Raw genomic sequence first — 12,720 nt, 5'->3', positions numbered from 1 at the left:
CTGAATTCCCTAAATCTTCTTTATCCAGGAACATTTTGTAATTTGTCCTGAAATTTTCGGAGACCAGTCTCTGTTGCTCCCACATCCAATAATCACCTATAATGGCATTTACGTGAGAAAAATAAATGAAATCAGAGATCGGATTTCCACACAGTGACAGATATGAGGACTTCACTTCAACAGTGAATGACGTTTCGTCAATTGTTAATGTTGTATCTGAGATTGAAAGATTCTGAAATATAGTACTTTTCAACCTATAGATCTTACACAATCTGTTTGTTTAATGACTGTGAACAATATATGTCTCTCTGGGACCAGCCTGTCCCACCAGGGGGTTGCTCTCCACAATAAATAAGGGATTAATGTCATAATTATCTTCCGGAGCAAGACGGCGCGTGGCCTGAAACACATGGACCAAATCGCGGGAAAATCGCATGAGCCTCCATCATGTTCTCAAAAACCGAAGGTTCCATGGTACAATCAGTTACGATGGGCACTCGAGAAGATTGACGATGTATACTATCCGCTCCTTGCTGCTGTCGGTGTTTGTTGTAAGTCTGTACACATTTAGTAATTCTATACTCTCTAACTGTATCGCTATATTTTAACGTAATGCCATTTCTTCCTTAATGTTGGTGCATCTGGTAAGGTTTCGTGCGCAGCTTTAATTCACTAAACCGCGTTTGGCAATACTATCATCAATACATAGATTCATCCACCGCTGCTTAACTGGATTACTGTGCAGATTCACTGTTCGCTCCTCACTTCTGCCGTTACCTTGAAAGGCACTCAGTCCAGTTGTTCCAGTTCTAAAACATGTTTAAGAATCTTGTTTATGGATTAATATGTTAGGATTGCAGAAGTCTTGTTTCTCATACAAATAAATCTCAGTTGGTTTGCATTTCACTGCATGACTGATCAAGTCCTAAAATTTATGTTGCATGCCGTTTTATCACAAACTGAACGCCAGCCGATTTTATCACATTGTATTCTAGATATGGGTTAAGGAATTTTCCGTTGAAAAGAGGAATACAATTAAACGAACCGTTTTTTTGACAATATTTGTTGAGTTGAAAACATTAGGGATTGATATTTCCATCGATTGTTTGAAGATGTTCTATTCAATTGGCCATTCTCTCTCGAACGCAGCATGACAGAATAGAGATCAAGAGCAGAAACCTGTGCTTATATCTCTCTCTAACCCAAGTTAGCTGTTTAGATATTATGATAAAGAAGGTTTTCTGATTCCATTTCCTGGCACAGGATAACTGCGTTGCAGTCAGGAGCAGAAACATCTGCGCATCCTCCAGCTAACCAAGGATAACTGCATAGAAACCAGGAGCAATAGCCTGTGTTGATTCCGATCCCCAACCCAGGATATCTGTATAGAGATCAAGAGAAAGATGCTCTCTGATTCCTTTGTCTAATGCAGAGATAAGGTACAGGAAACTGTGCTGATTCCTCTCTCTAACCCAGGCTGACTGTACAGGGATCAAGAGCAGGAAGCTGCACTGAATCCTCTTTCTTACCATGGATAAATAAATAGAGATGAGGAGCAGGCAACTGTGCGTATACCTCTCTCTAACCCAGGATAATTGTAAAGCGATCAGTAGCTGGAAGCTGTGGGATTCCACTCTCTAACCGAGGATAACTGAATAGAGATCAGGAGCAGCAATTTGTGCTGCGTCCTCGCTAACCCATTATAACTGTATAAAAGTCAGGAGCATGAAAATGTGCTGATTCCTCTCTGTACCCAGGGTAACTGTTCAAAGATCAGGATCAGGAACCTGTGTTGATTCATCTCTCTAACCCAGCATAACTGCAAAGAGATCAGGGGAGGGAATCTGTGCTGATGCCTCTCTCCAACCCAGGATACCTCTCTAGCGAACAGGAGTAGGAACATGTGCTGAGTTCTCTCTCTAACACAGAATAACTGAACAGAGATCAGGAGCAGGAATCTTTGCTGTTTCCTCTCATTAACACACGATAACTTTAATGTTATTGGGAGCAGGAACCTGTGCTGATACCATTTTCTAACACAGCTGCAAGAAGCCGTGTTGATCCATCTCCCTAATGCAGATTAACTGTACAGAGATCAGGAGCAGCAACCCTTGCTGATCCCCCTCTGTAATACAGGATAACTGCATAGAAATCATGTGCTGATACTACTCGCGAACCCAGGATAAGTGTACTGATATCAGGAGCGGGAAGTGTACTCATTCCTCTCTCTAACCCAGGATAACACTATAAATATCAAGAGCAGAAAATTGTGCTGATTGTACTCTGTAACTCAGTATAACGTGCAGAGATGAGGAGCAGGAAGCACTGGTGAATCCTTTCTCTTACACAGGATAAATGTAAGGATATCATGAGCAGGGTGCCGTGCTGACTCCTGGTCCTAATCCACAGTCATCAGAAGCAGGAAGCTCTGCTGATTCCTCTCTCGAACAAATGATCAATGGGTAGAGATGAGGAGCAAAAAGCTGTGCTGATACCACTCACTAAGCAAGGATAAATGTAGCGAGATCAGGAGCAGGATCCTGTGCTGATTCCTGTCACGGACAAATGTTAACTGTATAGCGGTCAGAAGCAGGAGACTGAGCTGAGCGCGCTCGCTCTCTAACCCAGGATCACTATATAGATATCAGGAGCAGGAACCTGTGCTGATTCCGCTCTTCAACCCAGGATAAGCATATCGAGATCAGGAGCAGGAAGCTGTGTTGATACGACTCACCAACCCAGGATAACTGCACAAAGATCAGGAGCAGGAAACGTTGCTGATTCCCCTCCCGAACCCTGGTTAACTGTATCGAGATCAGGAGGAGGAATATGTGCTGATTCCCCTCCCTAACCCTGGTTAACTGTATCGAGATCAGGAGGAGGAATATGTGCTGAATCCCCTCCCTAACCCTGGTTAACTGTATCGAGATCAGGAGGAGGAATATGTGCTGATTCCCCTCCCTCACCCTGGTTAACTGTATCGAGATCAGGAGGAGGAATATGTGCTGATTCCCCTCCCTAACCCTGGTTAACTGTATCGAGATCAGGAGGAGGAATATGTGCTGATTCCCCTCCCGAACCCTGGTTAACTGTATCGAGAACAGGAGGAGGAATATGTGCTGATTCCCCTCCCGAACCCTGGTTAACTGTATCGAGATCAGGAGGAGGAATATGTGCTGATTCCCCTCCCTAACCCTGGTTAACTGTATCGAGATCAGGAGGAGGAATATGTGCTGATTCCCCTCCCGAACCCTGGTTAACTGTATCGAGAACAGGAGGAGGAATATGTGCTGATTCCCCTCCCGAACCCTGGTTAACTGTATCGAGAACAGGAGGAGGAATATGTGCTGATTCCCCTCCCGAACCCTGGTTAACTGTATCGAGATCAGGAGGAGGAATATGTGCTGATTCCCCTCCCTAACCCTGGTTAACTGTATCGAGAACAGGAGGAGGAATATGTGCTGATTCCCCTCCCGAACCCTGGTTAACTGTATCGAGATCAGGAGGAGGAATATCTGCTGAATCCCCTCCCTAACCCTGGTTAACTGTATCGAGGTCAGGAGGAGGAATATGTGCTGATTCCCCTCCCGAACCCTGGTTAACTGTATCGAGATCAGGAGGAGGAATATGTGCTGATTCCCCTCCCTAGCCCTGGTTAACTGTATCGAGATCAGGAGGAGGAATATGTGCTGATTCCCCTCCCTAACCCTGGTTAACTGTATCGAGGTCAGGAGGAGGAATATGTGCTGATTCCCCTCCCGAACCCTGGTTAACTGTATCGAGATCAGGAGGAGGAATATGTGCTGATTCCCCTCCCTAACCCAGGTTAACTGTATCGAGATCAGGAGGAGGAATATGTGCTGAATCCCCTCCCGAACCCTGGTTAACTGTATCGAGATCAGGAGGAGGAATATGTGCTGATTCCCCTCCCTAACCCAGGTTAACTGTATCGAGATCAGGAGGAGGAATATGTGCTGATTCCCCTCCCTAGCCCTGGTTAACTGTATCGAGATCAGGAGGAGGAATATGTGCTGATTCCCCTCCCGAACCCTGGTTAACTGTATCGAGATCAGGAGGAGGAATATGTGCTGATTCCCCTCCCTAACCCTGGTTCACTGTATCGAGATCAGGAGGAGGAATATGTGCTGATTCCCCTCCCGAACCCTGGTTAAATGTATCGAGATCAGGAGGAGGAATATGTGCTGAATCCCCTCCCTAACCCTGGTTAACTGTATCGAGATCAGGAGGAGGAATATGTGCTGAATCCCCTCCCTAACCCTGGTTAACTGTATCGAGGTCAGGAGGAGGAATATGTGCTGACTCCCCTCCCGAACCCTGGTTAGCTGTATCGAGATCAGGAGGAGGAATATGTGCGGAATCCCCTCCCTAACCCTGGTTAGCTGTATCGAGAACAGGAGGAGGAATATGTGCTGATTCCCCTCCCTAACCCAGGTTAACTGTATCGAGATCAGGAGGAGGAATATGTGCTGATTCCCCTCCCTAACCCTGGTTAACTGTATCGAGATCAGGAGGAGGAATATGTGCTGAATCCCCTCCCTAACCCTGGTTAACTGTATCGAGATCAGGAGGAGGAATATGTGCTGAATCCCCTCCCTAACCCTGGTTAGCTGTATAGAGATCAGGAGGAGGAATATGTGCTGATTCCCCTCCCTAACCCTGGTTAATTGTATCGAGATCAGGAGGAGGAATAATTGCTGATTCCCCTCCCTAACCCTGGTTAACTGTATCGAGTTCAGGAGGAGGAATATGTGCTGATTCCCCTCCCTAACCCTGGTTAGCTGTATCGAGAACAGGAGGAGGAATATGTGCTGATTCCCCTCCCTAACACTGGTTAACTGTATCGAGATCAGGAGGAGGAATATGTGCTGATTCCCCTCCCTAACCCTGGTTAACTGTATCGAGATCAGGAGGAGGAATATGTGCTGATTCCCCTCCCTAACCCTGGTTAGCTGTATAGAGATCAGGAGGAGGAATATGTGCTGATTCCCCTCCCTCACCCTGGTTAGCTGTATCGAGGTCAGGAGGAGGAATATGTGCTGAATCCCCTCCCTAACCCAGGTTAACTATCGAGGTCAGGAGGAGGAATATGTGCTGATTTCCCCTCCCTAACCCTGGTTAACTGTATCGAGAACAGGAGGAGGAATATGTGCTGAATCCCCTCCCTAACCCTGGTTAACTGTATCGAGGTCAGGAGGAGGAATATGTGCTGACTCCCCTCCCGAACCCTGGTTAGCTGTATCGAGATCAGGAGGAGGAATATGTGCGGAATCCCCTCCCTAACCCTGGTTAGCTGTATCGAGAACAGGAGGAGGAATATGTGCTGATTCCCCTCCCTAACCCAGGTTAACTGTATCGAGATCAGGAGGAGGAATATGTGCTGATTCCCCTCCCTAACCCTGGTTAACTGTATCGAGATCAGGAGGAGGAATATGTGCTGAATCCCCTCCCTAACCCTGGTTAACTGTATCGAGATCAGGAGGAGGAATATGTGCTGAATCCCCTCCCTAACCCTGGTTAGCTGTATAGAGATCAGGAGGAGGAATATGTGCTGATTCCCCTCCCTAACCCTGGTTAATTGTATCGAGATCAGGAGGAGGAATAATTGCTGATTCCCCTCCCTAACCCTGGTTAACTGTATCGAGTTCAGGAGGAGGAATATGTGCTGATTCCCCTCCCTAACCCTGGTTAGCTGTATCGAGAACAGGAGGAGGAATATGTGCTGATTCCCCTCCCTAACACTGGTTAACTGTATCGAGATCAGGAGGAGGAATATGTGCTGATTCCCCTCCCTAACCCTGGTTAACTGTATCGAGATCAGGAGGAGGAATATGTGCTGATTCCCCTCCCTAACCCTGGTTAGCTGTATAGAGATCAGGAGGAGGAATATGTGCTGATTCCCCTCCCTCACCCTGGTTAGCTGTATCGAGGTCAGGAGGAGGAATATGTGCTGAATCCCCTCCCTAACCCAGGTTAACTGTATCGAGGTCAGGAGGAGGAATATGTGCTGATTTCCCCTCCCTAACCCTGGTTAACTGTATCGAGAACAGGAGGAGGAATATGTGCTGAATCCCCTCCCTAACCCTGGTTAACTGTATCGAGGTCAGGAGGAGGAATATGTGCTGATTCCCCTCCCTAACCCAGGTTGACTGTATCGAGAACAGGAGGAGGAATATGTGCTGATTCCCCTCCCTAACCCTGGTTAACTGTATCGAGGTCAGGAGGAGGAATATGTGCTGATTCCCTTCCCTAACCCTGGTTAACTGTATCGAGAACAGGAGGAGGAATATGTGCTGATTCCCCTCCCGAACCCTGGTTAACTGTATCGAGGTCAGGAGGAGGAATATGTGCTGATTCCCCTCCCTAACCCAGGTTAACTGTATCGAGGTCAGGAGGAGGAATATGTGCTGATTCCCCTCCCTAACCCAGGTTAACTGTATCGAGGTCAGGAGGAGGAATATGTGCTGATTCCCCTCCCTAACCCTGGTTAGCTGTATCGAGATCAGGAGGAGGAAACTTTGCTGATCCCCCTCCCTAACCCTGGTTAACTGTATCGAGGTCAGGAGGAGGAATATGTGCTGATTCCCCTCCCTAACCCTGGTTAACTGTATCGAGATCAGGAGGAGGAATATGTGCTGAATCCCCTCCCGAACCCTGGTTAACTGTATCGAGATCAGGAGGAGGAATATGTGCTGATTCCCCTCCCTAACCCAGGATAACTTTCTAAAGATCAGTAGCAGGACCAAGTGCTGATGCTTCGCCCTAACTATGGTAAACTGTACAGAGGTCAGGAGTAGGAACCTTTACTAATTCTACACTCGAACCCAGGATTACTGCAGAGTTATCAGCGGCAGGAAGATGGCCTGATTCCTTGCCATAACCCAAGTTAACTGTACGGAAATCAGGAGCCAGAACCTGTGCTGATTCCTCTCTCTAAGCCAGTATAACCGTGTCGAGGTCTGCAGAAGGAAGTCGTGCTGATCAGTATATCTAACACAAGGTAACTGTATGGAGATCAGGGCGGCACGGTAGCACTGTGGTTAACAGTTTCTTCACAGATCCAGAGTCCCGGGTTCAATTCCCGGCTTGGGTCACTGTCTGTGTGGAGTTTTCACTTTCTCCCTGTGTCTGCACGTGTTTGCTCCGGGTGCTCCTGTTTCCTCCCACAGTCCAAAGATGCGCAGGTTAGGTGGAATGGCCATGCTAAATTGCCCTTAGTATCCCAAAAGTTCAGGTGGGGTTACTGGGTTACGGGGATAGGGTGGAGGTGTGGGCTTCGGCACGGTGCACTTTCCGGGAGCCGGTGCAGACACGATGGGCCGAATGGACTCCTTCTATACTGTAAATTCTACGGGCAGAAAGTAGTGCTAATTCCCCTCCATAAATTAGTGTTGAGCCTTTTATCACTGTATCTTCAAAAGAGGTTAAACAGTTGCGTATCAAACCAGCACTTTACACTGAACAAATAATTCAACATGGTGTATTCACTAAACTTGCATAAAATACACCATGTATTCAAATGTCATGCTATTCTACTGATCACAATTTGCCTCAATTTGTCTCAGAGCTTCAGACAGAAGTAGAGCTTACTTTGAACTGAATTTGCCAAATTCTTCTCGGAGGTCTGTTCTGTTCTCTGAGCCGTCACTCAGTGCCACAGCCTTTGCGCTGGTTGATCCAAGGTCTTCTCCTCAACAGAGTTTCGATCCTTGGTACTTGGACTCTTTCTGACCCGTGACCGAGACAGAACAAATTCGTCCTACTTCGAACTGCTGAATTACAACTTTCTTCTTACCACAGATCCATTCTTCAGACATTGTGGTTAAAGGTGTCAACTCAATTTCTGCTTGGCATTCCGCAATCTTTCCATTGGTGTATTGCAGCCTCCAAATAGGTGACCAGTCAGAATGTAACAAGTCCCATTTCAAATTGACCAAAACGTTTCCATCATGTCAGCAATCAGTCAGTTTAGCACAAACAGGTTCTTATCGCTACAGCAAGATAACTGTATAGTGATCAGAATCTGGAACCTGTGCTGATTCATCGCTCAAACTGAGGATAATTTAGTAGAGATCACCTGCAGGGAGCCATTGTGATTCCTCGCCCAGATTAACTGTACAGAGATCAGGAGCAGGAATTTCTGCTGATCCCTCTCTTTAACACAAGATAACTGGATAGAGATCAGGAGCAGGGAGCTGGACTAATACCAATCCCTCAACCAGGATATCTGAATAAAGATAGCAGGAATAAAGGAGCAGGAACCTGTGCTTATTCCGCTCTCTAGCACAAGCTAATAGAGATCGGAAGAAGGAACCTGTGCTGATCCCCCTCCCTAACCCTGGACATCTGTATGGAGATCACAAGCAGGAAGCTGAGCTGATTCCCCTCTGTAACACATGATAATTAAGTAGAGATTAGGAGCAGGAAGCTGTTCTGAACCTCTACAATCCAGAATAACTGTGTAGAGATCAGAAATGGGAACCTCTGATTCCTCTCTATAACCCAAGATAACTGTTTAGAGATCAGGAGCAGTGTCCTGCTGATTCCTTTCTCTAAACGTGGATAAATGCATCGAGATTTGGAACAGGAGGCTGTGCTGATTCAGCTGCCTAACATTATTTAACTGTATAGAGGTCAGGAGCAGGAACCTGCACTGATTTTTCTCTCTAATCCAGGATAACTGTATACAGATCTGGAGCAGGAACCTGTGAGGATTCCTGGGCGAAATTCTCCATTATCGGCGGAAAGTCCGCCGATCGGCGCAAAAAACGGCGCAAATCCCACTTGCGTCACGTCATAAAAATGGGCCGATATTCTGCGGCCCGAAATGGGCTAGCAGCGACGTAACGGGATCCGCGCTTGCGCAGTGGTTCACGCCGTGCAGCGTCATACGCGCTGCACGGCGTGACGGCTCATAAGGCCGCGCAGCTCCCCCCCACCCGACCGGAACAGCCGACCGCAACACCCGACTTGATGGCTGGCCATCGCTCAGCCCCGAGGTTCGAGTCATGCGATGTGGAGCCGCTCCTGGACGCGGTGGAGCAGAGGAGGGACGCCCTGTTTCCCGGGCACGGCCGCAGAGTTGCCCCACGCCACAGCCGGCGTCTGTGGAGGGAGGTGGCAGAGGCCGTCACCGCTGTGGCCCTAACACCACGGACAGGCACCCAGTGCCACAAGAAGGTGAACGACTTTGTCAGAGCAGGCAGGGTGAGCCTCCCCCATATCCCCCATATCCCCCCTCCCCCAAATCCCCCCCTCCCCCATATCCCCCCCTCCCCCATATCCCCCATATTCCCCCCTCCCCCATATCCCCCCCTCCCCCATATCCCCCCTCCCCCATATCCCCCATATCCCCCCTCCCCCATATCCCCATATTCCCCCCTCCCCCATATCCCCCCTCCCCATATCCCCCATATCCCCCCCTCCCCCATATCCCCCCTCCCCCATATCCCCCATATCCCCCCTCCCCCATATCCCCCATATTCCCCCCTCCCCCATATCCCCCATATCCCCCCTCCCCCATATCCCCCATATCCCCCCTCCCCCATATCCCCCCCTCCCCATATCCCCCATATCCCCCCTCCCCCATATCCCCCATATTCCCCCCTCCCCCATATCCCCCCTCCCCATATCCCCCATATCCCCCCTCCCCCATATCCCCCCTCCCCATATCCCCCCTCCCCCATATCCCCCATATTCCCCCTCCCCCATATCCCCCATATCCCCCCTTCCCCATATCCCCCATATCCCCCCTCCCCCATATCCCCCTCCCCATATCCCCCATATCCCCCCTCCCCCATATCCCCCCTCCCCCATATCCCCCATATCCCCCTCCCCATATCCCCCCTCCCCCATATCCCCCATATTCCCCCCTCCCCCATATCCCCCATATCCCCCCTCCCCCATATCCCCCCTCCCCCATATCCCCCATATTCCCCCTCCCCCATATCCCCCCTCCCCATATCCCCCATATCCCCCCTCCCCCATATCCCCCCTCCCCCATATCCCCCATATCCCCCCCTCCCCCATATCCCCCATATTCCCCCTCCCCATATCCCCCATATCCCCCCTCCCCCATATCCCCCATATCCCCCCTCCCCCATATCCCCCCTCCCCATATCCCCCATATCCCCCCCTCCCCCATATCCCCATATTCCCCCCTCCCCCATATCCCCCATATCCCCCCTCCCCCATATCCCCCATATTCCCCACTCCCCCATATCCCCCCTTCCCCATATCCCCCATATCCCCCCCTCCCCATATCCCCCCCTCCCCCATATCCCCCATATCCCCCCTCCCCCATATCCCCCATATTCCCCCCTCCCCCATATCCCCCCTCCCCCATATCCCCCATATCCCCCCTCCCCCATTTCCCCCCCTCCCCCATATCCCCCATATCCCCAAGTGAATCCAGCCCTAACCTTAACCTCTGCAATGCACGCGCAACCGATGGCGTGCATTCATATACCTGCCTAACACTGTTGCCTTTTACCCCTGCCACCACCAACCCCCCCCCAGGAGAAGCGCGCACACAACAATAGGGAGCATGTGAGGACTGGAGGAGGGCCCGCTGATGAGAGGCCACTGACCGTACACGAGGAAAGGGCCCTGGAACTGGCTGGCGGACCTGAGGACCGGGAGGTTGCTGATGCAGAGGTCGGGGCCCCACGAGCAAGTGGGCCACCAACAGCCCGTCCCCATATCCCCCCTCCCCTATATCCCCCTCCCCCGTATCACCTGATCACTGCCTGATGTCTAACCATGCATGCTTCATTGTGTATCGCAGGACCAAACGTCCAGGCACCCATCCCCGCAGATGCAGACCGCCCGCAGGATGCCCCTCGGAGACCACAGGAGTCGGAGAGACCCGCACCCTCCAGCATGCGACGCCCGCAGGATGCCCCTCGGAGACCACAGGAGACGGAGAGACCCGCACCCTCCAGCATGCGACGCCCGCAGGATGCCCCTCGGAGACCACGGGAGACGGAGAGACCCGCACCCTCCAGCATGCGACGCCCGCAGGATGCCCCTCGGAGACCACGGGAGACGGAGAGACCTGGAGCAACAGGGAGACGACACCCCCGTCACGTGCGGGAGCGACCACCCAGCGATGAGGGGGGCAGCCACAGGCCCCCGTCACATCCGAGCCAGGACACCACTACCCAGGACACCACTATCCAGGACACCCCTACCCGGGACACCACTACCCAGGACACCCCTACCCAGGACACCACTACCCGGGACAGCACTACCCGGGACAGCACTACCCGGGACAGCACTACCCGGGACAGCACTACCCAGGACACCCCTACCCGGGAAGACGAAATACCGGACAGTGACTCAGAGTGGATGGGTGGAGACGAACCCCCACCCCAAAGTGCCATGGACTCAGAGTGGGACGAAGAGCACGACACAACGCCACTGCTGTCACCAAAACCCTCCACCATCACAGAAACACTCACCACGGTTGGGCACTTTAGTGATGAGGCGTCTGGTACACTCACTGGTGCGCACAACACAGCCGTCCCGGTACAGCAGGTGGAGGTAGGAGCAGCAGAGGGACCGGGCGGTCGGAGGGCAGCCCAGGCCAAGCGAACATCTGCCGCCCAGATGGATCCCGGGTTCCTGCAGTTACCACACCCACACATAGATCCGATGCAACCACTGACACGGAGACGAGCGAATAGGGTGACGGGTGGCTTGCGGCGGCTGCGGTCGCAGGTGGAGGAGTCCACCCGCGTCCAGGAGCTGGGAGTGGTCCCGGTCATGCGTGCCACCCAGGCTGACACCGCACGGGTGGCGTCCGCGGTGGAGGCAATGGGTGCGACGGTGTCAGACATGGGGAACGGTTTGCGAGGCCTGGGGCCTTCCGTGCAGGCGGCGTCTGTGGCCCAGGAAATGGCTGCACTCTCACAGGAGGCCATGAGCCAGTGCCAGCGCCAGATGGCAGAGGCGCTCAACGCCATAGCCCAGTCTCAGCACGCCATAGCCCAGTCTCAGCAGGCCATGGCCCAGTCTCAGCAGGCCATGGCCCAGTCTCAGCAGGCCATAGCCCAGTCTCTGCAGGCCATGGCCCAGTCTCTGCAGGCCATGGCCCAGTCTCAGCAGGCCATCGCTGAGGGCATCAGCGCCAGTGGCCATGTGCGAGCTGGCGTCGCACTGTCGCAGACAGGGTTCGACAACCCCCTGGGCTCCATGGCTGCAAACCTGCAGACCCCTGTCGATACCAGCACGGGCCTCCAGGACTGGCAGCGCCAGATGTCGGGGGCGCGTCGGATGGCCAGTCCGTTCGCATCCCCCACCCATGTAGAGGCCTGGGGGCCATCGGGCACCCCGAGGGAGGAGGAGGTGGTGTGGTCCGTCCCGGCTCCCTCTGTAGGGGAGGTCCCGGTACACCGCGACACCTCGGACTCCCCCCCTTCCGTCCCAGGTGCATCGGGTGGGCAACGGGCAGGACAGGCTGGCAGCTCGCCATCCCAGTCGCCCGGGCCGCAGCCTGGCCCATCTAGGCCAGGACGCCCCAGGAAACGGCCGCCAAAGGGATCCAGTGTCAGAGGGCAGGAATCACAGGAGTCCACCTCCAGTTCTGCTGTACCGTCTGGGGAACCACGTAGACGTAGTCAAAGGGCCCGTAAGGCCAAACAATTAGACACTGAGTAAGTTGGCACGGGTGCAGGGCACAGATGAGTTTTAGGCGCTAGG

At 52.2% G+C, this 12,720-nt stretch overlaps 1 protein-coding gene across 2 annotated transcripts in view; it reads left to right on the top strand.

Moving 5' to 3' along the window:
- The first annotated feature begins 265 nt into the window (after positions 1–265).
- The window catches only part of LOC140389361 (pancreatic secretory granule membrane major glycoprotein GP2-like), a 108,661-nt gene continuing 96,206 nt past the window's right edge, over positions 266–12,720 (top strand). The window contains exon 1 of one of the 2 annotated variants that reach the window (XM_072473527.1): positions 266–551. In XM_072473527.1, the coding sequence (XP_072329628.1) occupies positions 435–551 (117 nt within the window). In that variant the 5' untranslated portion in view covers positions 266–434. The remainder of the gene's footprint in view (positions 552–12,720) is intronic. The other variant, XM_072473528.1, reaches the window with a different exon arrangement.

Source organism: Scyliorhinus torazame, chromosome 14, assembly GCF_047496885.1.
Source record: "Scyliorhinus torazame isolate Kashiwa2021f chromosome 14, sScyTor2.1, whole genome shotgun sequence".
Taxonomy (NCBI): Eukaryota; Metazoa; Chordata; class Chondrichthyes; order Carcharhiniformes; family Scyliorhinidae; genus Scyliorhinus; species Scyliorhinus torazame.
Note: the sequence above shows the minus strand (reverse complement) of the source record. Positions and strands in the feature narration are given on the sequence as shown.